This window comes from Zootoca vivipara, chromosome 15 (assembly GCF_963506605.1).
Source record: "Zootoca vivipara chromosome 15, rZooViv1.1, whole genome shotgun sequence".
In the NCBI taxonomy this organism is placed as follows: Eukaryota; Metazoa; Chordata; class Lepidosauria; order Squamata; family Lacertidae; genus Zootoca; species Zootoca vivipara.
Window position 1 is genome coordinate 38,562,369 of NC_083290.1, and position 27,374 is coordinate 38,589,742.

At 45.0% G+C, this 27,374-nt stretch overlaps 1 protein-coding gene across 1 annotated transcript; it reads left to right on the plus strand.

Moving 5' to 3' along the window:
- Window positions 1-106: 106 nt before the first annotated feature.
- Window positions 107-27,018, plus strand: ERLIN2 (ER lipid raft associated 2). Its single transcript, XM_035139197.2, has 12 exons — window positions 107-152; window positions 6,967-7,088; window positions 9,680-9,761; window positions 10,489-10,535; window positions 13,195-13,256; window positions 14,084-14,209; window positions 14,592-14,665; window positions 15,218-15,276; window positions 16,225-16,316; window positions 17,362-17,451; window positions 20,667-20,746; window positions 21,517-27,018. Exons 2-12 carry the CDS (start codon window positions 6,982-6,984, stop codon window positions 21,703-21,705), a joined length of 1,008 nt encoding a protein of 335 aa, XP_034995088.1. The 5' UTR covers window positions 107-152; window positions 6,967-6,981; the 3' UTR covers window positions 21,706-27,018.
- Window positions 27,019-27,374: the final 356 nt, after the last annotated feature.

Below are 27,374 nucleotides of genomic sequence, written 5' to 3' on the forward strand. Positions count from 1 at the left end.
TCGCGCCCTCTGCTGGAGCCGGCGCACGAACTGCAAGGGGGAGGGGCGGAAGCGTCAAAGCGTCGGGGGCTGATGGCGTCACGGGAGCGACGACGCGGAAGTCGCGGCAGTAGCTGGTGCAGGAGGAGCAGGTGGCGGCGGCGGCGGCAGTGGTGAGTGCGAGCGGCGGAGGCGCGGGGTGGGGTGGCCCCGCTTCCCAGGCCGGCCCTCCTTGGCCCCTCGCCGTCTTCCTCCTCCTCCCCGTTTCGTCAACTAGGCAGGGTCTCCTCCTCCTCCTCTTCCTTCTCCCAGCCGGGCTCCCACCCCTCTCGCCCGGTTACAAGGACCGTCTTGCTTCATGCTCTGCTCGCTCCAGCAAGGCCTCCCTGCTCTAAAGCCAGGTCTTTCCCCGGTCCTCCCTTCCCCGTTCTTTTAAGGGCCACCTTGCCATTGGGTGTAGCTATGGGGATGCAGGGGGCTAACTAACTGACCAGTTGCGTCGCAGATATCTCGGTTCTGCCCCCCACCCAACATAAAGCCTGCTACGCACATGCACCCTGCTTTCTTTAAATAACAGTAACAACAATAATGAATTTTTTGTCTCTCCCTTCCTATTCAGCTGACACGTGCGAAGCCCCTTTTTTACGTCCCGAAAGTTGTTAAGCCTTTTTTTAGGAGGACCTCATCTCTGTACTGCCTCTCTAACTGGTTGGTTATTAGCAGAATACCACAGTGCAATGAAATCCAAAGAAAGCCAGGCAAAGTGGTGGGGGGCAGGGCAGGGTGAAACTCAATAGATTAAAATAGCAGGTTTTTAAATATGTATATTAATATTCCCAGAACTCAAAACTTTTTAAAAGACTGGGACATTTTTAAAAAGAAAGTATTTCAACACACAAAAGAAGGTTCTGGAGATGAACCCTTCCCTTCCCATAACAAGCTTGTGAGATAGCCCTGGGCTGTGTTTTGGTGTCAAGTGGCCCAGGGTCACCCAGTGAACTTTGTGTCTGAGCAATATTTGGAGCCTGGCCTCCTGAAGTTCTTCTCCAGTGCTCAAGTTTGCTAAACCACGCTGGCAGCCATTTCCTGAAAAGGCTTGAAGGAGAGGACTTTGTCAAGCTCCAGTAATTAATGTCACATTGAATGCTGTAGCCATAGGAGAGAATCTGCCCAACCCCTACAGCCCTGTTTTGTGCATATTTACTTATAAACAAGTCCCAGGTGTTCAGTGGGGTTTGTAGATAAACAGGTTTGCTTAAAGCTGTCTTTGGCCACAGTGTTTAGGGCTCTGGGCTTGGCTAAGAAGGCCACTGGCCTGATCCAGCAGGCTCTATGTACTCCAGCATCCTGTTCTCACAGTGGCCAGCCAGATGCCTGTGGGAAGCCTGCAAGCAGAAGTTGAACCTGAGCACAAGAGCACTCTGCTCACCTGTGATTCCCAGGAACTGGTATTCAGAAGCATTACTGTCTCTTGGCAGTGGAGGTAGAATATAGCAAATCTTCCAAAATTCAGCTTCTTTGAATGTCCATGAGTTCATGGGTTGTGAGAAAGGGGAAGGAACCTTTCTCTATCCGCTTTCTCTATGCCATGAATAATTTTAAAAACTTATAACACGTTGCCTCCTACTCGCCTTTTCTCTAAACCAAAAAGTCCCAAACGTTGCAATCTTTCCTCATAGGGGAGTTACTTCACCCCCTTGACCATTCTGAAATCTCAAATAATTTTCAGCTATTTTTCTCCTGCTTTGGTGGGAGATGCAGGGAATTGTGGGCTATGTAGAAGGGCAAATAAACAGGGTGGATTTGATTTAAATCAAACTGATTTAAATCACGATTTAAATCACGATTTAAATCACTAGTCAGTAAGGCTTGATTTAAATCATAGTTGATTTAAATCATAAAGACTAATTCTTGCTGGTATAACTTTAATATGCAAGTAGATGAAGATTTTTAGAATAACAACTTTTCATATTAGTTTTTTATCCCCAATTTAATAGGTTAATCATTCATATTTGGACAACTTTACTGTTGTACTTAGGAAGGAGAAAAATAATCATTACCTTAATAATAACAATTTAAATAGATTTATTCAACTGAAACAATAACATTTCAGCAAATGTTATTTGCTTAAACAAACATCCATGTTTGTTAACTTATTTGGCTAAACAAAAACAAAATATATATATTTTAAGAAACTTAGACTGTCAGCCCAGCCTACACATGAAAAACTTAAATACTGTCCACTCCAAACAATCAGAAAAATATTGTTTCTATTCTATTCACTGAACTTCTTGAAACTTAGCACTGAAGGGGTTGTTTCTGTATTCATAGGTTTGTAGAACAATAGGATTAAGGTCTTTTTCTCAACTCATAACATTTTTGCTGTGAAGAAGAGGCATGTGATCTCTGCTGAGTCAAATTCAGTTTTGAGAACTGCAAAAGTAAACCAAGCACCTGTGATAATATCTTGTAGGCAGAGAAACTGCCCAATAATCTTACAAAAATCTCTGGAAGAGCATGACATTGTGAATGGATTAATGGAATTTATTTACCCCCCAAATTAAACATATCACAACCTTATACTACATAATTAAAAAACTAATCTTTATTTCATGATGGAATAACCTTTGGATGGTAATATGTTTTCCTCAAAAAGCATTTTATTAAAAAAATCCAATTTAAATCAAAAAAATCGATTTAAATCAAAAAAATCCGATTTAAATCAAAAAAATCCGATTTTTTTTATTTTTTAAAAAAAATCATTGATTTTTATCCACCCTGCAAATAACATTATTGATCTATGAAGCATTGTACCGTGTTGCAGCTGCTTCTCTTGTCTTTTGATTTGTGGATTAATGTCATGTGAACATTCCTTATATCATACTTCACCCCAAGGTAGAGCTGCCTTCCTGGGGCCACCACCCTGAAAATTCAGCAGATTGGGTTAGAACGGTACTGTATAGCATTAGGGGGATTAACTTTTCATACCAAGTGAGTCACAAGAGTACTTGGACATGGAACCTGCAGGCCACACAATGCCTTGTCCTGTGGGGCGGGGGAGTGAGACCAACATTTGAGGAGGACACCCAGCTCTCAAGTCAGCTAAGCAACAGCAGGCTTTGGGAAGGAGGTGTGAAGCTCTGGCAATGCCCTAGAGCCCTCCCTCCCTCCCTCCTTCCTAAATCTGGGAAAGCACTAACTAGGCTTTGGGAAAGGAGGTGGGAGGACTCTAGGACCCTGTCAGAGCCCTCACACCTGTTTCCCAAAGCCCAGTGCCTTTGGAAAGGCAGCCCGAGGGCTGGGGGGTAGGGTGCCAAATGTTGCTGAGGGCTCCAAATGTTGCTGAGGGCTACATGTTGGACCACCCTGCTCTGGAAGGTCACAAGTTTCCTTTCTCAGCTCTACAGACTGCATATCCTTACCTATCCACTCCACTTCCTAGTCAAAACCTTTTCTTCTCTTTTTTTTGTGAATTGCCACCTCTCCAATAGGGTTGCCAGACTCAATAGAGGACGGGACTTATGTGCCTTTAATTGCCCTGCTCTCTTTTGAGTCTGGAAACCTTAAAGAGAAACCAGCAGACTCTTTGCTTGGAAATTAAACAAAGGGTCTGCTGGCTTCTCTTTAAGGTTTCCAGACTCAAAAGAGAGCAGGGCAATTAAAGGCACATAAGTCCTGTCCTCTATTGAGTCTGGCAACCCTACTCTCCAATGAAGAGCTTTCACAAGCACCAAACCCCTGGTACTGCCTTGTAGCTGCATCTCAGAAATCACCCTTGTGGCTCTTGGATATCTAACATACTGGGTGGTCTGGGGTGTTTTGAAGTCACGTGAGTTCTCACCTCTTGGCTTTCTAGAAAAGAAGTCATTCTCACTGTTGCACACATACACATCCTAGGAATGAAGTCATGTAACTCTTGTGTTTGTGTTCTCTGCTTTAACAAACAGCAGAGTTGCATAGCCTATGTTCCTGTTTTCTGTTCATCTTAATTCTTATCTTAATGAGAAGAGAACAGGAAATAAAGTTATTCAAGGAATTTCCTAAAGTGACCGTGGACTCCTCACAGCAGAATGCATTGCCTTGCTCACATATGTTGTTAGCATCCGTCCATCTCGGGAGACAGTGGAAGAGTGTGCCTTTGGGGGTAAAGTCAAACCATTGGGGCTCTACGCTCCTCCCAGCGGTCATTTCTCCTCTGGTCATTGCTGTGGATGCAGGACCTGACAGTCTGCCTCCAGGCACTGCAAGGAATTCCTACACAGCAGGACCTTAAAGACCAACTAAGTTTATATTTTGGTATGAGCTTTCGTGTGCATGCACACTTCTTCAGATACACAGATACACAGTGTGCATGCACACGAAAGCTCATACCAAAATATAAACTTAGTTGGTCTTTAAGGTGCTACTGAAGGAATTTTTTTATTTTGCTTCGACTCAGACCAACACGGCTACCTACCTGTAACTAGAACTACACAGCAGGGTTAATGTTCCAGGTTCGCTGACACCTTTTATAATGCAGAGTTGGTCTGCCAACAGGCCTGGTGCCTGAGGCCAGGTCCCTTGGGGATCCTGCTATCATTCGTTCTGTGTACGTGACCAAGCCAGCGTAAACGTCGCTGAGATAGAATGCTGGGAACGTGGGCTTGGGAGAGCACACCTTTCTTTGAGACTATGTCCTGCCATGTGATGCCCAAAATCTTAGATGAATGCATCGCCTTGCTAACAGTGTGTGACTGGGCTGATTCATAGAAGTAACCTGGTTGCTGCTCTGTAGACCAGAGGTGAACCCGAAGGCCCACATTCCCTTCTGGATAACTTTACGAGAGCCACATGCCAGTGGTGGGTGGAACCAGAGGCAAAAACATTCAAATACTACTTTTGCTCAGTGGGCCAGCTTTTATGCACACTTCTCTTCTTCCTCTGTATACTAATAACGGTAATAACAATCAGCCCCCCTCCCCCCGGCAGTATCAGAGTTCAAGTACACATTCCGGCCAGCCAAAAACACCTGAGAGTCTCAAATAGGGATGGGAAGGGGTGTGGTCTGGGGAGAGTACCATGGGGCAGATTGAGAGGTTTGGAGGACCACCTTTGGCCCCCTAGTCCTGAGGATTACCCACTGTAATGTAGGCATTTATGCGCTGTGGCTGCCTACTGCTGGCAGCACGCTGATTTCTCAAATAGTGTCCATCCTATTCCTCAAGACAAGCATTGTCCGTCTGATGGATGTGAGAAATTTGGGCACAATCCATTGAGAAGCCCTTTGTAAGATGAGTGGTACATGGATATAATGCTCTTGTACCTTTCCCTCTCATTTCAGTGGGGTCACCCACCTCTTGACGGGCAAGCAGAAAGAGCTTTTCTCTGGTGGCATCATGAGGCTGCAATCCTAGCCCCACTTACCTAGGAGTAAACCACAATTAACTCAGTAGGATTTGCTTTTAAAGGGTAGACATAGGGCACTATAACTTTTTGAGAACAGTATTATTCCTTGCCTCAGCAGCAAATCAGAGGCGAAAGGGAGTGAAGCCATGGATGAGAGAAGAGTGGAAGGAGGGTAGCAGAAGACAGAGCTGCAGCCGATTTTTGTGTGTTGATCTAGTGTTACAGGCAGAATACAGAGAAGAGTCATAGAGTATCTGCTTTGTGTTGTAGAATGTCCCCGGTTCAGTCGCTTGCTTCTCAAGGGAGCAAGTCCTGAAATCTAAGTAAGTTTCTGCCACTCAGTGTAGACAATACTTTACTGAGCTAGAAGGACCAATGATCTGGCTCAGTATAAGGCAGCTTTCTGTACTCCTATTTTCAATATGCACAATTTTCAATCTGCAGACCGGACATCTGCCATCTGGGGAAGATAGATGTAAGCTGCTGTGGTGGAGAGGAGGATAAAACAGAGAGAAAATGTGAATCTGGAGCTTGTTACCCAACGTTTTTTAATTAATGGCTTTTAGTTAGGGTTGCTCACCTGATTAAAGAAATATTAGATTAATTTCGCAGGTTCTAGCCAATCAGTTATATTTCTATATAAATGCACATAGACAAGACCACAGTTCCAAGGAAATATCATACTTCCCCTTAAGTTTATGCACATATGTGTTGCAATATGCATCATTGTAGAAGCATTCCCTTCTACACAAGAGAGAAGTTCAATGGCATGTTGTCACTAGCCTTTAAAAATAACCTTAAAAAGAAAAGCACTGCTGGTTTATTGAGGGAACCTCTCTTAGTTTGTGTTTTGTTCAGTATTGCAGCTCTTACTATAATCTGGAATAAGGATTTGGTGCCTTTTAGTTGAAGTTGCACAAAATGGACTCGGAGCTTGTAAGGCACGTCTCTTTCGGTCACTCTTATTTCTTGCTTCCTGTGGATATGTAGCTTCTGGTATGTTGGAAGCTCCAGTGGGAGTGCTTGAAAAACACACCAGGATTACTACAGCCTTTGCTCTGAAGCGTCCCTCCCAATAATCTTATCTAAACAGACTTGGCAAAGTTGATCTGCAAGTGACAGTTGTGCATCATTTTTTCTAGCTGTTTGGGAGGAGGGACAATGGTTATGGTCTACCATCTTCCACCAACCATGGGTCTTGAGATGTTGTTGAGTACAATGCCCATCATCTGGGCAGTCCTGGAGGATAGGGCAACAAAGGGCCATCAGCTGTGGTGGGTGAAACAGAATCTCAGTGTTCCAGGGCATAGAAAAGAATTGAGAGCTTGGGGGCAAACAGGAGATATTACCCTATTCGTTTGTGCTCTGTTTGGGAGCTTTTGGGCGGGGAGGGTGGATAGGACAAAGTGGACCTTGATCTGATCAAGCAAAGGGCATTCTTAACTGCTTAATATATAACACTCTACTCTAAGGCAGGACATCCTGTCCCCAGAGGTTCAGAATAATGCGCCTAGTTTCCACACAGAGCTCTAACGTATTGCAGGACTCATTGTTCTTTTCTTTTCTTTTCTTTCCTTCCCTGCCTTTCTCCCTCTTGCCTAGATTATACTCTCAGGGATGACTCAGCTGGGTGCCATAGCAGCTCTAGCTGCCAGCCTGGTGGCAGCTGCTCTTTTTTCTGCAATACACAAGATCGAAGAAGGGCACATTGGTGTTTATTACAGGTATGTGCAGACGCTTAGAGGGAGCTCCACTTTCTGCAGATGTGTGTGTGTCAGTATCTACAGCTCTCCAGATTGTGGTTTCTAGGATCAGGAAGTGGGGGAAGCTGCTAAACACTCAAAAGAGTTCCCTCTTCCCCTCTTCCATGCAGTTTCGATTTGTTTCCTGTTTAGCACTATTGCCATGATGAATGAATCATATGGCTCCTAGGAAGAGTCACTGCCAGTCAGTGTAGACAATACTGAGCTAGATGGGCAATGATCTGATGAGGTGTAACTTATACCGTATAAGGCAACTGCCTTTATTCCTTGTTCCTAGTTCTTGCCCTGCAAAACAAAAATGAAAACCCACTTCAAACAGTGGTTTCTCTTAGGGAAGCACTGACCATACTCTGCCGATTTAGACATTAAAGACTATGGGTTATTAATTTTTATTCCCTTTAGAATATATGCAGGTTGCTTGCCGGCAGGTGTCAAGCCGTCCCAAGGTAGCTTCCAACACATACAAATGGACATTATCAAATGAAAAGCCTAATAAAATATAAATGATTAAAAAACCAAGAACCAACAGCATTCAGCCTAATACAATAAGGTAAATAATTATAAACTACAGACACGGGTGGTGCTGTGATTTAAACCACAGAGCCTAAGGTTTGTGGTTAGTACTCATTTTGTAGCATTCTGGACTTTGGGAAGGAGTTTAGCCGTGGAGCATTAGTTTTGCATGAAGAAGGTCCCAGGTTCAAACTCTGGCTACAGCTGGGCGAGAACCCAGCCTGAAATCCTGGGATCTGCTGCCAGTCAGGGTAGACAATACTGAGCTAGATGGACTAATGGTCTGACTCAGTCAAAGGCATCTTTTGATGGCTTCCAAGGGAACACCTAAGACCCAGGTGGCACTGTGGTTAAACCACTGAGCCTAGGGCTTGCTGATCAGAAGGTCGGCGGTTCGAATCCCAGTGATGGGGTGAGCTCCCGTTGCTCGGTCCCAGCTCCTGCCAACCTAGCATTTCGAAAGCACGTCAAAGTGCAAGTAGATAAATAGGTACCACTCCGACGGGAAGATAAACAGCGTTTCCGTGCGCTGCTCTGGTTCACCAGAAGTGGCTTAGTCATGCTGGCCACATGACCCGGAAGCTGTACGCCGGCTCCCTCGGCCAATAAAGTGAGATGAGCGCCGCAACCCCAGAGTCGGTCATAACTGGACCTAATGGTCAGGGGTCCCTTTACCTCTACAGTAGCCCCATCTATACAGCATCCCAGTGAATCTCACATTCAGGAAGAGAAGGCAAACACACACACAAAATGTCTCTTGAGCAAGAAAGGATTTTGAAAGAGGAACCGCGTGCAGGAGAGGAGGTGGCAGCAGTGTGCAAGCCTGCATATTTCTCTTAAGAGCAAAGAGTGATTTAGAACTGCAGATCAATCTGTTTATTCTGTGTCTGCTTCTGCCAGTTTTTGTCTGTACTGATAAACTACTATACTTCCCCTTTTTGTGAGTAAGCACCAACTTTCCCCCCAGTAATAAAATCTCTATATCTGGATGTATTGAGTGTACCAAACTAAGTTCTACTCGGGGTATACCCATTGAAATTAATCGGCCTAAGTGAGTCATGCCCATTAATTTTCTATGTGTCTACTCACAAGTATGGCTACCGTTGGATACAATCCTGAGATTCTGAGAATTTGTATGTTGTACAATAAAGTTCATTTTGAACTCAAGTTGCCAAGACACTAGTAGGATGTGACAGTCAACCAATTCTCCCATTCACTTCAATGGAGGAGGCTGTCTCGCAGCATCTATTATTATTATTTTTAAAATTGTATGCTGTCCTTCAACATAAATATTCTCAAGGCAGAACAAGAAAATGTACAACAAGCATAATAATTAAAAGAGTAGATGATATTAACAGTAAGAGAATAAGGCCTGTGGCATAGTCAGGGCCAGGAAAACCTCTTAAGAAGAGTCTTCCTTATGCAGGGTGCCACAACCGAGAAGACCCTTCTTGCAACTCACCTCTAGCCAGGAGCATCCAGAGGGACCTGAAGTGGCAATCTCTCTGCAAAGGCAGGCCAATGTGGAGTTAGGTGCTCCATCCAGGGCTTTCAAAGGACTCACCAGCACTTTGAATCATGCTTGGAAATGAACCCCATGAAGATGTTTAAGATATGTTCCCACTGACCGTTCTTGGTGCTCATTGGCGGTGACAGTGAGTCCTGCTTTGTCCATTTGCAGGTGCATTTTGGATTCGAACCATGCCTGCAAATGGACACTTCCCTTCTGCAACAAATCCCAGCTGCACCTGTGAATGGGCAGCCTCAAATGCACTTGGAGTCAGCACTGATCAGCGATCTCCACTTGCCAGCAAACAATTGGATGCACACTTCAGGCTCCCAATTCTTTTTCCCCCCCTCAGGTGCATTTTCACCTGACATCACATGTGCAGAAAGAGAACATGTTTTAGGGGAAACTGCCTCTCAGGCCAAACTAAGACCCCTGCTAGGCCTGTTCTAAAACTCCCATTATTCTGCACCAAGGATCACAGCACTGCCTGCTATAAATGCACACATTTTTCTGTCTTTTCCTTTAACAGGGGAGGAGCCCTGCTGACATCCACCAGTGGCCCTGGCTTCCATCTAATGCTCCCTTTCATAACCTCCTATAAATCAGTACAGGTACTTTTCATTTTTATGATCTCCTTACGGGAGTGTAGCATATGGAGTTTTTATCAGTTGCACCCAAGTAGTCTGGGATGCTGTATTAGTCTTTTTTCCTAATGACAAGTTCAAATTCTGAGCCTGGAAAAGTGTCGTAAACTGTTACTGTTGTTATTGGAATGTAGCCTGCAGTGTAAAATCAACCCTGATACTCTGGTCATCACTGGCATATATTTCCCAAATGAAAGGACGTGGGTGGCGCTGTGGTCTAAACCACTGAGTCTCTTGGGTTTGCCGATCAGAAGATCGGTGGTTCGAATCCCCGTGATGGAGTGAGCTCCCATTGCTCTGTCCCAGCTTCTGCCAACCTAGCTGTTTGAAAGCACGCCAGTCCAAGTAGATAAATAGGTACCGCTGTGGCAGGAAGGTGAATGGCGTTTCTGTGCACTCTGGTTTCTGTCATGGTGTTCTGTTGCGGCAGAAGCGGTTTAGTCATGTTGGCCACGTTACCCGGGAAAGCTGTCTATGGACAAACGCCGGCTCCCTCGGCCTGAAAGCAAGATGAGCGCTGCAAACCCATAGTCATCTTTGACTGGACTTAACCGTCCAGGAGTCCTTTACCTTTTTTTTAAAAAAAAACCCTTTATTTCTCCTGAATGTTGCCCCCATGGGAATGTGGTCATTTGCCATTGTAAGCAATCCAGTTCATTACAAATCCTTTTGCTTTCTTTCTCAATCTCTCTAGACAACATTGCAAACAGACGAAGTTAAAAATGTTCCATGTGGCACAAGGTGAGTTGTGTCCCCAGAATCGAATTGGGAGCCTTTATGTCCTTCTTGAGCTCACAGGTTGAGGCTGCTTCCCATATGCTGTTTTGGACCTTCTTTGACTTCTGTGGTGCCTCTGTGCAGTGGCACTGAAAAGCGGCTCTGCTGAGACAGTAAATGGAAGCACCTTGCCCCAGATTGCCTTATTATACTGTATCCTGTAATGTATATGCACACCTCTATGTAGGCTGGGTGATGTGTGTTCTTAAAGCAGTCTTAGCTCAGCGTTTAGAATCAAAAAGTAGAAACGGACAGTCCAAACCTCTAAGACAAGATATCACACATCGAAAGTCGAGCTTTCCCTATTGAGAAAAGCCAAATCTTGGATTGAGGAAATAGATGTACATTCATTAATTGGTCTTATTTGCTTATATTGTCATTGTCGTAGACGTGAGGGAAGTACAAATAGCTGTGCAGGGCCCTGGCTGGATAGCCCACTCAGCCCCTTTCTTCCCTTTGCATTCATAAGGGCTAGAAACATAGGTTGTGGGTAGTTGCTTTGGTTTCTCAAAAGGAAGCTCAGATTTTTGGGATCCCACAGCAGACAGCAAATTCTCTGCATGTACACTGCAATTTCTGAAGTATAGGGTTTTATTCAACTAAGTTCTTGGGAGTGGAAGGACTTCTGTGAGAAAAATGGAACTTCCCCAAAACTGCTCCACAAGGTTGGGGAATCCCCGGGCCAGATTTGGGGGAAGCACCAGGCTGCAACAAGTTCTGCGCTTGTGGAAGTTGTTCCTGCTCATGCAATGACTTAGCAGGATTCAACCCATGTTAGTTTGCCTGCACTTAAAACCTCTTTTAAGGATGCATGTGCAATGTATTACAGAAAATCCTTTGAGAAATGTGATTGTATGACATCTCTAAGCAATTAAGTGCCTGATGGCGCCAAATTTTCCATGCAAATTAGTTTTATTCCTTCTGAGTGGGATGGCCTTATTGAGTTTTACTTCTCAGAAGAAGCTGTGAAGCTCTCTGTACCTACCACTAGATGGCATTTTCTCCTTCACTTATGTCAAAACTTTCCCTGTATAGCATTTGGTGTTTGGGGTGAATGCAACTTGGGTGGTGGCCTGAACTAGTCGGAACACCCTGCAAAACAGAAACTGTGCTTGCGAAAACAAATGAAAGTCAGTGAATTCTATGCTTTTTTGGAAACTGAAGTACCCCATTACTGAGAATATTTTTTTTAGTCTCAAAGCTGAATACTCAGATGGCTCAAGCAGGGGGCTGGTTCACCATCCCTCAGACAGACCATGTGGTGGGCCGGACTATATTTTTTTTGGGGGGGGGATGAATGAATTCCTACGCCCCACAAATAACCCAGAGATGCATTTTAAATAAGAGCACACATTCTACTCATGTAAAAACACACTGATTCCTGGACCGCCCGTGGGCCGGATTGAGAAGGCGATTGGGCTACATCCGGCCCACGGGCCTGAGGTTGCTTACCACTGAATTTAACCATAGATCTCTACATGATGCCGTATTATCTCTTTATTGTCATAGTCTGTTGGGAGGAACTCAAGTGACCTAAAGCTTGGGCAACTGATTACACTAGGGCCAGACAACATGGTACCCTCCTGCCCCAACCAACACAGCCAGGTCAGGGATGGTGTCTTGGAAAAAAAATGCTGGGTGTGTGTGTAAAGAGCAAGCGCTCATGCAGTTATATATATTTTTTGTATTCTTTGTTCATGCTCTGCCTTGCCACAAAAGGACTTGACCCCCTAAGTAGCTAACAATTCACTTTAAAATAAGCAATAAACCTGTAACCACAATTTCACACAACACATAGTTAAGCTATGGAATTTGCACTCCCAAGATTGGCCGCCAACTTGAATGGCTTTAAAAGAGGATGAGACAAAAATTTGGGGAGGCGGATGCTATCAACGGCTACTAGTCATGGTGACCATGTTCTAAATCCACTGAATACCACTTACTGGGTAGCAAAAGTGCATACAGTACTTAAGCCCTGCTTCTGGGCTTCCCACAGACATCTGATTGGCAAGAAAAGAACTCGGTGGGCTCTTCTGACATTCTCCGGATCAAGCCAGTTGTCCCATCTAGTTCAGAATCCTGTTTCCTGCTAGAGTGATGAACCAAGTGCTGGTGGGAAACCCACAAGCAGTGCATGAAAACAATTACTCGCTCTGTTTTTGCTCTCCACCAGCTGGTATTTAGAGGCATGCTGCCTCTGAAGCAAGAGGTTGCATAGAGCTGCCATGAGTAGTGACAATGTCTCTGGGCAGTGGAAGCCAGCAGAGATGGAGCCTGGTGGGCCCTCTCACAGGACAGCTTCCCGCAGCTATACAATACTTTATCCCATAGATCAGTGTTTCTCAAACTTGGGTCCCCAGCTATTGTTGGACTACAGCTCCCAGCATCCCTAGCCAGCAGGACCAGCGGTCAGGGATGATGGGAGCTGTAGTCCAACAACAGCTGGGGACCCAAGTTTGAGAAACACTGCCATAGGTCCTGCACAGTCCTGCATTCGTGTTTTGATTTTGCTCTTCCTTTTGTTGGTTGGGCACTGGGTACATTCTAGCCCTTGATACGTTCTGTCTTAATCACTAGGGTGTGTTGTCAAACGCTCACCTCTCTTCACGCTTTCTTTCTGCAGTGGAGGAGTGATGATCTATTTTGACCGAATTGAGGTTGTGAACTTCCTAATCCAAAGTGCCGGTGAGTTTATTTAGCTCTGCTTACTTGTGCTTCCTTTTCTGGGCTGTGGCATGGAGGAGTGTGCAAGAGTTTGGGGGCTGGATTTGCCACACGGAATATTCACACCCATTACAGTAGTAATATAGTTTTATTTACTTTGAAGATTTACGCCCCACTTTTCAATCAAATGAGTTTCAAGGCGGCTTACAACAAACAGGTAATGATGATGATAATAATAATAATAAACCCTTTTGAACACACTCTCTTGCCACACATATTGCAGGCATGCACCACACGCCAGCAGCTCTTGCTCCTCTGACAGATAGATGGCGCCAGAGCCTCCTTCCCTTCAGTTCTGCAATACCAGCAAGGAACATACGTAGCTGCCTTATGCTGGGTCCAGCGCTTTGGTCCATTTAGAACAGTATTGTCTACACTGGCAGGCAGTGGTCCTCCAGGGTTTCAGGCAAGACAATTCCCATCACTACCTGGAGATGCTGCTGACTGAAGATGGTGCCTTATCCATGTAATGCTTTGCTACTGAGCTATATAGCCCTTCCCCAAAGAGCAGAGTGTCCTTGTCCCTGGAGCAGCAGACCCATAGGCTTTGTAGGAAGAACTGGAGTGTGTTTGGCTCTCCTTGGGTCATACTGGGAGTCATCAGACCTGCCGTCTCCATTGCCTGGCCTGAAATGCCTCCAGGTCTATTCGCAATCAATAGTGCCTGCCCCCCACCCCCACCCCCCCGTGTTAAACAGAGACTACGGGGTGCTGCCTCCTGATTTTGCAACCTGCTACTATTGTTCAGCGTGAGGGCTGATCTGAGCACTCTTTTCTCTTCTCACCAGTATATGACATAGTGAAGAACTTCACTGCAGATTATGACAAGGCTCTCATCTTCAACAAGATCCACCATGAGCTCAACCAGTTCTGCAGTGTCCACACACTCCAGGAAGTTTACATTGAATTATTTGGTGAGTGCCTTGATCATTAAAATGCAGGTGGTACTACCACTACCACTGATGTGACCCACTTGTTAGCATCTTTTTAAGGGCTTTTTAAAATGCATTCTAGGCTGCGCATGTCCAAGGGAATGGGGCTAGCTCAGTCGGTAGAGCATGAGATTCTTATTTTCAGGGCCATATGTTCCAGCCCCACGTTGGACAAAAGATCCCTGCATTGCAGGGGATTGGACTACTGGATGACCCTTGTAGTCCCTTCCGAGTCTACAATTCTATGAATGAAAAGCTGCTCCACTTCAGAGGCATGTGGTACTCTGGCCAACATGACTAACTCACACACCACACTCAATTTTCCTTTAAAATTGTCTAATTATTTGGTTCATTATCCTACCAGATCAGATTGATGAAAACCTGAAACTGGCTCTCCAGCAAGACCTGACATCCATGGCACCAGGACTCATCATACAGGTAACCAAGAATATTAGGGGTGGGGGTGGAGTTCTGGTCCAGTACCAGACAGGGGATTGAAGAGCTGCAAGCTAGACTTAACATTGCCCCACTTTGCTCATCGAACTTGCTGATGCTCCTGGACAGATCTTCACACCAAGCCAGTAGAGGAGCAGAATTATTATTTTTCTTTTTGTGCTGGCTTTTTGTTAGCAGAGCCCTGACAGGCAGCAGAAAATCTGAGTCTTTTAGAAGTCTGTGCAAAGAATTTGGTGCCATCAGCACCCACCCAAATAGAAGGACCACCCCAACTTTGGGAAATCCATGCTGGGGGCCCTTCTGCCAACTCATTGCCAGACTCTCCTGCACTACTTTAGACAGGATCAGTTTGATGCTAGCAGAGTGAGATTGGAGACTGCTTCCTCCCATTGTAGATTGTATTGAGTCTTAACATAGAGAGTCTTTCCTTGATTTGGCAGCATCTCATACTCCAGATGGATATATGACTAAGTCGAGCACATGCTGCTCAGCAGCCTCCTTCCCTCATCACCCCCCTTTTTTTTATTTCTCCAGGCAGTCCGAGTCACAAAGCCAAACATCCCAGAGACAATTCGGAGGAATTACGAACTCATGTAAGTAGCAGGTATTCTCTCCTTTGTTTTCAGTACAGTTGTGATGGTGTGTAGCTAGTCCCCTGGGCTAGGTTCAGATATGCAAACAAACCATGTTTTGGTTAAACAAACCATGGCCAAGTGCAAACCCAGGCACTGCACCTTGGTAAGCTGTGCAGTTCATTGGCGCCTGGTGTGATGATGGCCACCAACTCTCAGGATTGGACCAATTTCTGTAGGATAAGTGATTACAAGTCATTATGACTATATGCTACTTCTGTGCCCAGTAAGATCAACAGAAGATGGCTACCACATTCATGTCCTGCTTGTATGCTTCCCAGGAGCATATTTTTCACCCATGTGGGAAGCGGGATGCTGCACTGGAAAGGTTTCCAGTCTGCTCCTGCAGGATACTTTAACTTTTTGCATAATGTGTGGCTGCCCTTGTGGATAGGCAGTTGTTGGCCTCTCATGGCCAAGATAGTTCAGTATTGCATGATTATTGTCTGGGCATTCTTCAGCTACAGAGTCTTCTCTCTCTGGGCCACTCATTGTTGTCCCACCACCGCTCCCCAGGCTCTGAGCCTTCTTCCCTTGGTGGTTCCCCAGCTGGTTCCTCCCACCATTCCTCTGCATCCAACCAGTCCATGACAGGTGGGCAGGCAGGGCCATAGGCAGAAGTGGGCAGAACAATGCATGTCTCAGTATAGTAAGCTAATTTCTGCACATGCTCATGTACACCTCTCTAGCATCCATCCAGGCTAGCAAAAGGCATTATCACAGTTCAAGGACACATTCCAGCTGGGCAAAAACAGGCAAAGAGGTTGCAAAGCATGGCCAGATACGGAAGCTTGGGGTGGTGTTTGACCCCCAGGCCTGAGGTTCCCCACTCCTGTTCTAATCCTGCATCCAGGAGCAGCTGCTCTTTCTGCCAGTGTTTTACTTATTCGCCTATCTTGGTCCCTCTAGGGAGAGTGAGAAGACAAAGCTGCTGATTGCAGCTCAGAAGCAGAAGGTGGTGGAGAAGGAGGCCGAGACGGAGCGCAAGAAGGCTCTTATTGGTTTGTGTGGATATTTATTTAGAGAACAACACGGGGAGTTGCATAGCACATAGGAAGAGACTTCATCCCTAGGGGGATGTGAGGCAGGTGTAGCCGGTTCATCAAGAGGTTGGTGGGAGACGAGGTGATGACAAAAGGTTTGCTAAATAAATTGTGTGTGCAGCACCCAAGTTGTGCACAAGGAGATTCTTGATTGCTGCCCCTCTTGGTTCCTAGACCAGGCCTGCACACATCCTATCAAGGCAAAAAGTGAGAGAGTTTGTATTGAGAAAACTGTCCTATTGAATTGTATAAATAATTTTGATGTGATTTGTATTGGAAAACTTAATAGATTTTTGTAAAAAAAAAAAAGAGAGAAAAAAACTGTCCTATTGGTGAGATAATCACAGTTGTTCATGGACAAGTGGTAATGTGCCACAAGCTAGTCTTAATCAAAGAACTGTAGCCATGACCAGGAAGAATGCATGTGAAATAATTTGGAATGTGACCCCAAAGAGGGAAGCATATTCCAAAAGAGAAGAGAAGGTTTTTGTTACCTTGTTCCTTCTGCAGGGATGGTAAGAGGTGGTGAGTCGAAGCAAAATAAAAAAATTCCTTCAGTAGCACCTTACAGACCAACTAAGTTTTTATTTTGGTATGAGCTTTTGTGTGCATGCACACTTCTTCAGATACACTTGAAACAGCGCCTCAGCCCTTGCTTTTCCCCCGCAGGACCAATTGCAGTCATCAGCAGTCGTTAACAGCCATCTACAGGTTTACCACTCCCATCAGCCCTTCACCCATTCCCACCCACCCCCCACCACCCTCTGAATATACATAAGGGTCTGACTCTTCTGTTTCAAGTGTATCTGAAGAAGTGTGCATGAACACGAAAGCTCATACCAAAATAAAAACTTAGTTGGTCTTTAAGGTGCTAATGAATGAATTTTTTTATTGAAGTAAATGAGTTGAGCTTGCCAGGTGTCTTGCTGTTCCAGGAGCTAATTAGCTATGTTGACCATTGGAGTTGGTTCCCATAATCATTGGCCTATCTTTCCTAATACAGAGGCAGAAAAAATAGCCCAGGTGGCTGAAATAACATATGGGCAGAAGGTGATGGAAAAAGAAACCGAAAAGCGAATCTCTGAAATTGAAGGTAAGCAGCTATGGAAAAGATTTTCCATCTGACCAAGGATGTCCGAGCACAAATAGGCTTAGGTATGGGCCTGGTGGATCTCACCTTTCTCGCAGAAAAATATTTTAAGGTCCAATAAAGGTGAAGTTGGCCACTTTGCATCTACAAACGTAAGCCTTCCCCAACCTAGCGCCCTTCACATTTTTTAACATCAGCTCCAGTCATACCTGCATTGACTATGCTGGCTAGGACTGGTGGCCATTATTGTTCAAAACCCTCTAGAGGGCACCAGGTTGGGGGGAGACGGACACACAGGATACTTGATAAAAGACAGGCAGGGACTAGAAGTACAGTATGTGGGTTATGTATTTGCCATTCTCTTATCCTGGCCTTCCTCCCAATGGGAGCACAGCAGTTGACAATGCAACATTGCATACAAAGCTGTGAACAGCAGTAACCATTTGTTAAAACCTCACATCCAAGCCAGATGGTAAAACAAAATATAAACAGCAATAGTAGACTGACGGTAGCAAAACCATCAAAAAATGTCACTTACATCCCAAAGGCCTGGATCTTACCTTGATCCTATTTATAGACTAGGACAGCCAAATGCCCTTTGGGAGGGAACTCCATAATCAAGCAGCCACAAGTGAAAATGCCCTCTCTCCTGTTGCCAGATGCTGAGCAGAAGCTGGAACAACAAGTGGGGCATCTCTGGCAGGTCTATAGAGCTGAATAGTCCAGTTCTGAAGGTGGCAGTCCATTATGTACCTGGGTTCCAAGTCGTTTAGTGTTTTATGTTGCTAGGTTGCCGCTGATTCAAGTAGTCCAGGTGTGGGGAACATCCTGCCCCCCCCCCGATGTTTCTGAACAGCAGTTCCCATCAGCCCCAGCATGGCCAAAGGTCAGGGAGGATGAAAGTTGCAGCTCAGCAACATCTGGAGGCCCCAACGTTCCCCACACCTGAAATAGTCCTTGTGGTTGAGAAACATCTTTGGAGCAGCACCATCGAGTGAATTGTTTTTTAATCCCTGTTCTGCCTCCACTGATTGCATACCTCCACACTTCCCTGTTTCCAGCCATGTGTTTCTTTGCACATGAGGTTGTTTAGTTTCCGCAGCCAGGATTCTGTAAACTAGAAGAAACCTGCCAAACGTTTCAGCTCCCTTGGTATTTGTGTTTGTTTGTGTTTCTGTAAAATTTGCAACTCTCCTTCCACAGTTCAACATGTCAGCCCTGGATACCTTTGTCCTCTGCACGTAGAACTGATGCACTGTAGCAGAGCATGTGCTATGCATGCCACAGTTCGGTTCTTGGAGCGCATGAAGCTGCCCTGTACTGAGTCAGACCAACAGTCTGTTCTGGCCTTGTATTTTCACAGACAGGGCTCCCCAGAGTTTCAGACAGGGGACTTTCCCAGCCCAATGCCAGGGATTGAACCTGGGACCATTTGCCACTGAGCTACACATGAGTCCATGCCCTCAGCTAAAGAGTTGCTGCCAGTTGATTACAACTGCAGGCATGTGATGTGGAAGGATTTCCCTTCCTTTCTGTCATTCCTATTGTCGGGCAGATTCCTGGACCTGGGAAAGGCTGTGCTGGCTGCCTCTGAGCAGCATGTCCCTCAATCCTGTTAGGTTCATTAAAGGCCCTGTCAAGCTTTGCAGCATCTCGCTGAGGAGCCAATTAGTGGTTTACAGATCAGCAGTCTCTCATTAGGCAGTCCCCAGCAGAGCGCTGGTGGTTTTCTTTCTCATCAAGGCATGTTGCCAGGTGCCAGGCCCTCGATGCAGCCCCCTAGGAGTCGGGAGGCCCAGCCGAACCCTCGGCAGAGAATGTTTGGCTTTGTCCCAAGCTGTTCCAGCTGCTCTGACAAGTTGATTGCTGTGTGCTCTTTGAATCTCAGGCACTCTCAGCTGTTGGAGTTGGTTGCAGCTGCCCTCTTGGTATGTGAGCAGAAATGACCAGCTAATGGATTGATGTGTTTTGAAACAACACGATCACAGACTCCAGGGGGAAAGTGACAGGCTCCCCCCCACACACACACACACTTTTTATCTTTTTCGTTTTTAAAAAAGCAGTTTTGCAAGAGTTGCTTTTAAAATCTTTTCCAAACAAGGTTTTGCACCTTGTTGATCAACTGCCAAAGTTTGTGGCTGGATCTCTAGAATTTCATGCAACAGGTTGAAACTTCTTTGGTTTGTTTCTTCCTGAAAATCACAAAAGAGGGAGTGGGAGGGAAATGGAGGTGCTATAGGTTGGAAAGGGCAGAACTGGTATAATGCTACTCAGCACTCTGGGAAACAGGGATGGTTACTCATAGCTTGTGTAGTTTTCATTTAACTGCACTGAGTGGGGCTGAATGATCTGAAATGCACCAAGTTAGAGAAGACTGATCTAAAGTATCTCAGTTGTGTCTTTTTTGTTTCCATAGTATTGAATTGCTTGTGCACCACTTAAAACCACAGCAATTAAGTGGTATATAAATTGTTGAAACAACAACAGCACTTGTAAATAAGCCCCCCAAAATTGCTTGCCTGCACACACCCCAAAAATACTAGCCTATTGTGGTCTGGCAGAGGATAACTGCCTCTTCTGTAGCAGTCAGTTACATCTCTATATTGGAGCTCTCCATCCCTCCTTCTCTGTTCCTCTCACTTGCCTGCACAGAATTCTCTGCACTCTCTTGTGTGCCAGTTCTTCTTGCCTGCTTCTACCAGACAAATCTTAGCCTTCGTGTTTTACAGAGAGGAGTGTTGATTTTCATCAGTAGGTACTAATAAGGGATGGGGAACCTGTGGCCTTTCAGGTGTTGTTGGGCTCTTTAACTTCCATTGCTCCTGACCATTGGCCATGCTGGCTGGGGCTGGTGGAAGTTGGAGCCCAACACCCCCTGGATGGAGGGCACCAGTTTCCTCATCCCTGTATTAAAACAGTCTGACTCGCTAGCGATACCAAGCTGAATGGGCGCAAGTGAAATTCTGTGCTCTTCTTCCTTTCGTGTTGCCTTCTAACTATTGCCAGCCAGTATCTTAGGATCCCAGTCATTTCCCCATTTCTGCTCTGGTTCAGTCCAAAATTTTGCAGGGGGGTGGACTTTGGACTTTGGTAAAGCATTGATTACAACCGTGAAAACCTGTGCTACGTTTTGAAGGTGGAAATGGGTAAGTAAGGGGCTTTCCAGGGACTTGTACAGCTTCCCTATACTTCTAAATCTCCCTTTCCTCTTTCTGCAGATGCTGCATTCCTTGCTAGAGAGAAGGCGAGGGCAGATGCTGAATGTTACACTGCTTTGAAGATGGCAGAATCCAACAAGGTTAGCTGTTCTTCTCCCACACAGCTGGCATCCTCAGCTTGGGGTTACAGGTTCCCCATGGCTCATACTCCTGCAGGGAAACAAACGTGGTGCCGTCATGGTGTTTTGGACTACAGCTGCCATCAGTCCCAGCTAGCACTGCCAGTGATTAGGGGAGCTTGCTCCAATAACATCCCGAAGACATCCCCACGTTGGCTACTGCTTCTGTAGATGCAAAGGCTGCGTAATTATGATTTGACACGGGCTTGTAGTCTCTTGGGCCTAGTTCTTACTCAGATTGCAACTGGGCTGAGTAAAGACTGAAGTGCTTTAACACAGGGATGGGGAACCTGTGGCCCTTCAGATGCTGTTTGACCACAACACCCATCATCCCTGACCATTGACCATGCTGGCTGAAATCTAGCAGCTTCCTGGGGGCCATAGCTTCCTCATTGCTGCTCTAAAATATCATGCCCTGAATCGCACTTAGCGACACGCACCCCCCCCCCCCATCGAGACACACAAACTTCTTCTTCTTTTTTGTATCAGTCTTGCATTGTTTCCAATCTGGAGATAATTTGATCCATAGGCAGAACCTTGGTCTCCCAAGTTCACCTCCACTGTCGAAGGCAGTATGCTTCTGAATATCAGTTGTTGGAAACTGCAGGAGGGGGAGAGTATTTTTGGACTAGATGGGCTTTTGGCCTGATCCAGCAGGGCTCTTTTGATTCTCTTGGATTTTAAAGGATCTCTCTAACCCAGGGCTCTTGATGCGCTTTCTCTTCTTGCAGCTAAAACTGACTCCAGAATACTTGCAGCTGATGAAGTACAAAGCAATTGCCACCAACAGCAAGATCTACTTTGGCAAAGATATTCCAAACATGTTTATGGACCACGCTGGGACTCCCACAAAGTCTTCAGAAGGACCCACAGAGGAGCAGAGAGATGAAAACTGGCTAGGAGCAGGGGAGGGTTTGTGAATCTTGAGTCTGGCCAACGGGGCAACTTGATCTTTGGATGAATGGAACTGATGCCTAACGCCTCTCCTCAATGTGATTTCTTTCTCTCTTCTGGGATGTCGGAGAAGAGCCAGACAAAGCTGTGCTTTTTTTAATAAAAGGAAAAGGTGTTGGGGGGGAGGCAGGCTGGTTTGTTGGAAGCAAATAATGGGACAGCTTCCTGACTTATTTCTCAGCAGTCAGATTCACTGTCATGTTTGTGCTCGTGTGGATGGAGAAAGCAACACTGACTCACACTAAAGAGGCTGCAGCATTTTCCTGATGGACTCTGCAGCCAATCAGTTTCATTGCAATTAAAGAAGGGGCGACTTTTCTTGCTAGAAACTGTCCTTTCTTCTGGCAGTTGTGCACGTTACAAGTCAAGTCCAACAGGTGGGTGATAAGCATCTTACTCAGCAATCGGAAGGAGTCTCTCTCTCTCTCTCTCTCTCTTACTGGTCTTTGAGTGCTTGATGTAGCCTAGATTTGATAATATGCACACCAGCTAGATACCAACCACGTGTCCTTCCTGAATTATTAGGGTTCATGAGCATGCTGTCCAACCGTTGGATTTTACCTGTAGCATATATGTTGACCCCATTCCACCCTCAAATAAAGGTGCTATGTTTTGAATTAAAAAACACAGAGACACTACAGATTCTAGATTTTGGCTTGTGTTGTGGAGCATTAAATATCAGCACACTAAAGGGGTGTCCAAATGGTGCTTATTTCAGGATGCACCCATGCAGTACATCTGAACCCCACAGTCCACCATCCTCTCCTGATGTGCTGATAGGGACAATCACAGGACCAGTGTTGGGTGGAATGCAGGCTTTGCCCCCACAGTAATGGTCTGTCTAAGTGCAGCTGTCGCAGGGGAATAAGTTACCTTTTCCAGGAATGTTACTTCTGCATGAGAGAGTGTTAGTCAGCCAGATGGTCACCCTGCATTCGCAAATTGACCCCGGCTTGCAGCCCTCTTTCTAGAACATGCATGCAAAACTGGTCATCCATCAAGCCAAGCTCACCAGCCATGTAATCCTGGCCTGCTAGATGTTTTACACACACACACACACACACACACACACACACACACACACCAAGTTCCAACTAATTTACTAAGACCTACATGGCTTGTGTTTCAGCTTGGCAAATCTCTAGTTGCACACCTGTGTTCTAGATTGTAACCAGCAGCCAGATTCTCTGTTTCCCTCAGCTTCATGGGTGCAACTGTGCTAGTCTAAATATTTCAGTGTCTTCCTAGAGGAAGGCATCTGGTGGATTTCCAGCCCATGCTTGCTCATAGCAAAGGTTTCCAGCGGTGAATAGCATTACTTCGTACTGGTTCTGACCTCATTTTTAGCTCTTGCAGGGTTGCTTTTTGAAGTGATCCTTTGAGTGATGCTTCGGGGGAATTATTTTTGAATCGGCATCAATGCAGTTGTGGATTTTTATCCTGGGGACAGCCCTGTGAGCTGCCTTCAACTTATGTAGTTGCATCCAAGTTCTTCCATTAGCAGTAAACTCTTCTTCAGATGATGCCCTTGGTTAGACTGTAAAATGTCAAACCACTTCCTCTAGAATACTCCCATTAGTGTTTGTTCTGGAATGGTTTGTTCCAAAGCAGCTGGCAGGCTCCGATTTAGAGGTGTGCTTTGCTTTGTTTCCCTGATAACACTGCCATCTTACATTAGTCTGTGCTATAAGTGTGTTCAGAATGAGGACTGTAATGGGGAAACTCTTGACTCTCCAGAAGCTGTTGAATTCCCTGTTCCCATCAGCCCCAAACACTGTGGCCAGAAGTCAACATCTAGTTTCCCGTGGTTGTGTTGGGATACTCGGTGATGTCTATTTTCCAGAGGTCATATGCACCTTGTAGACCTTGGATTCTATCCAGTGCTATTTCTACTCATAGTGGGCCCTTGATTAGTTGCACACAAAATTGGCTGTGTAGTCAAGCCCTTAATGCTTGCAGTGTGTGAAACTTCCCTTTGACATGACAGATAAGTGGATTTTGGAGTTGTTGGTTTGTTATCAGGCCTGTCCAGTGATACCTTTGTCGACAGGTTCCTGGCTTTCAAAATACTCATTGTGTCTTATAGCTTGCAGCTCTCTGTTTTAAACATAGCATGGCCTCATAAATGGGGCTGAGATGCAAAGAAACACTAAGCTATGGTCTCCAAAGTTCTTACCGCTCCTCTGTTTATGCTTCCAACCATTGGCCCATTCTTCCGTACCAGCTTAGTACAGAGCAACACCTAAGGCATCATCTTGCTAAGCTCTCCTCTATATCTGCCCCATAGTTGGGCGGGACATCACAGTTATCCAGCTTCTACTTCAAAAATTGCTTTGTTTATGCGTAACAAGGGTAAACCACAAAAGCTTTCTGCTTTGCTTCTTGCTATCTCTCTAGTTCTGATTCTGCAAATGCCCTGGAATCATTTTTGAATGAGGTGTTACAGATTTCTGGGACTAGGGTTGATGTGAATGCGCTTTTTAAAAATAGTCTGGTTGTCACAATTCCTGGCTTAATGGGATGCTGTCTAAAAGGGTGGTTAGGACAGTCAGATAGGCTATCCTGTGCTGTGCTCTTGCAGGATGACTTTAGAAGTGAACAGCAACCACAGGCTACTTCTTACATTTGCTTTCTTAACTTGTCCTTTCAATATGCAAATAGGACAGCATCATCCTGAAACTGCATTTTTGTAAAATGGGAACAATAAGTTGTGAGTCTACAGTCCCCAAATGGGCTTAGGGAGTCCCAGACACTTAGCCAGATGTGCCTTAGATTTCTTTCCGATGGTTCCCACATTACAAACCACAGGTCTCCTTGGCCTCCCCCACCCCACTGCTTTCTTGTATGCATCTTCCACGTGCAAAGTAGAGCCCCCCAAATTCCTCTTGGAGTGAAAGGAGATCCAGGCTATTGATGCTCCCATGGTGTGTGTGTGTGTGTGTGTGTGGTCCACTCAAGATTAAAGGTACAGCCCTTGGGAACCTCTTTTAAGTGTAACATTACAAACCTGTATGGTGGTGATGTATATTCAACACCTAACTTTGAAAACAGAAAAGGCTGTACTGTACTCTGTCCTGTGGTAACTCAGTGGAACCCGCATTGGGGCTTCATATTGTAGGTTCGGGCTCATGATTGCTGCTCCATATAAAAACAAATCCTTCCATGCCCACCTAGCATGTCTAGGGGTGTGTGAAGTTGACATTCTTTTCCTTGACATGCTATTCCTATATGTGCAGATTTTGATTTTAATTTTAATGGAGGAGCAAGTGTGTGATCCCTCACCTGCAGTCTCAAGTGGTACATTCCAGACACACGTTGACCAAGTCTGAAACTTTGGCTATCGTTACCCAGCCCTGTTTTGAACTTTAGTGGGTTTGTGCTGAGCATTGCAGGCGCTAAGGGAGAAGCTGACCTATGTGATATGCATGTATTTCTTAAGCAAATGCTTGAAAGAGTGTGGTGTTCTGCTTAGCAAGCCCCACATGTCCATTAGAGGGCCACATACTAAGGCACGGCATTGGGGATTGAAAACGACGTTATCTTGAGTTCATGCTGCTTGCTTGAGGCAGGAGGGCTGTTCTGTTGGAATCACTGAAAATTACAGCAGTGTCTGAAAATTGTAGTGTCTTTTAATGTCCATAAGGTGATTTTACCAACCACTGGACACCTTAAAAAATAACTTGATATATGTCCGTCCATGCCTCCTGTAACATGAGAAACAGGAAGTTGAGTGTGATTGTCATAGGAACTTGCAATGTATGTCTTGACTCCCTTTCCCTTAAAGCACCTTTCTTTCTCACACTTAACCTGAGTATCAGGAGGTACCAACTAACTTCTTAATATGTGAAGCAACCTTGATATAGGGGTGTGTGTGTGTTGTTAATGTATCTGTGATTCATCCGTGTTTTTTAAATATTAAACATGGATGGCAGAAGACAAACTTTCACAATGAAATTTGGTAGAAGGTACGAAAGAAAAGAAAGGGGGACCTTTGCTAATAAACCTGTTTTCTGTCTATTGATTTGCTTTGCTGCCTTCTCTTTTTTCCTCCCTGCACTCCCAGCATGATCCACCAGCCAGGCAAAATGCATCATCCAGCCTCTGAGCTGAAGCTAGGGATTGTTTTTGTGGCACACACCTAAGCTGATGTTAAACCTGTCTACTTTCCTTTTGCATCAGAGTGCTTAGTGAGCATCCAAAATTCAGATTGAGTAAAGCTCCAGTCTTGCTTTTGGACTGGTTACTTTATTGCTGAACTTGAGTGGCTATTTGTCTATGACGTGAATATGCTAGAATCTACCTGATGCTACATGTCAGTTTCATCAGGAAGTTACTAAGGGATGGTTTCGGAAGCGCTAATGTGGAACAGGTAGACACTAAAATGTGTATGTAGCTCTTTTCACATCATCCTTGCAGTTAAATTCCTGTCTAGTATTATGTCAGATGCTGGAATAGAAAAAGACACAATTCCCCCCCTGGCTTTCATACTATCACGCTTTGCAGATAGTATTATGCATGTAAAAGAATGTAAAAATTAAGCGGGAAAATGTTTATATTAGACTTGTGGGGTGCAATTCTTGATTTTTTTTTTATTTTTGGTCCTGCTGAAAGGGTGGGGGATATTTTCTTACACAAGCTTTTTTTACCTAGCAAAAACTAAATTCCAGCAAAGCCAAAGTGTATTATATGACTTCTTTTATATGACTCTGATGTAAAAAGATTGGTTAGAATAACTAAGTTTTGATTCTTTTATATAGAGAGAAGTTCTCTAAAGGAAACTTAAAACCACTATTCAATAAAGAGCAGCAAATATTAATGTGAATAAAGAATTAAGGTGGAGATTTCTCCTGATAAAACAATTAAATTATTTCCAATCTGTTAGGTACTGGAAATGCAGTTTAACAAGTTTTTTTTTTTTGTTTAAGTGTGATCACTGCTTTGTTAAAATGAGATAGATGCCTTTTCTGAAATGCTCGTTGGGCTCTTAGGAAATAACTTTTTTATAATTCCTTTTTGTATGTGCATTGAACAAAGTAACACTGAATATATTTTCCTCCTTTTTCCTGTGTGCAAGCTTTGCAAAGAGGATGTGAATTCTTAAAACAGATTTTCTTAATGAGGGTGAAATGGTGAATATCACTGTCTTGACCATCATCCGTTCAAATATGCTGCTGTCTTTTCTGACTCTCTTGGAATGTTTTCAATAGCAATTGTGTATCAGATTAAAACCAGCCTGTATGTTTCAATATTGTAATGAATAAAATGTTCTTCACTTTTAAGATTAGTGTCAATGGAATGGGCAGATCCATTGTGCGTGGAGGGGGGCACTTCAGAGTTACAGTCGGGATCAGTGTGCATTCTGCTGAGGTTTGAACTATTTATATACAGATCCTAGGGCTTGCTGATCAGAAGGTCGTCGGTTCGAATCCCTGCGACGGTGTGAGCTCCCGTTGCTCGGTCCCAGCTCCTGCTAACCTAGCAGTTCAAAAGCACCTCAAAGTGCAAGTAGATAGTGAGCTGCTCTGGTTCTCCAGAAGCGGCTTTGTCATGCTGGCCACATGACCTGGAAGTTGTACGCCGTCCCTCTCGGCCAATAATGCGAGGTGAGCGCCGCAACCCCAGAGTCTGTCACAAC

Coding starts and splice junctions, on each gene's coding strand:
- ERLIN2 (XM_035139197.2), top strand. CDS start 6,982: ATGACTCAGCTGGGTGCCATAGCAGCTCTAGCTGCCAGCCTGGTGGCA. Junction 9,762..10,488: donor CCTCCTATAAATCAGTACAG/GTACTTTTCATT, acceptor CAATCTCTCTAG/ACAACATTGCAAACAGACGA. Junction 13,257..14,083: donor CTTCCTAATCCAAAGTGCCG/GTGAGTTTATTT, acceptor TCTTCTCACCAG/TATATGACATAGTGAAGAAC.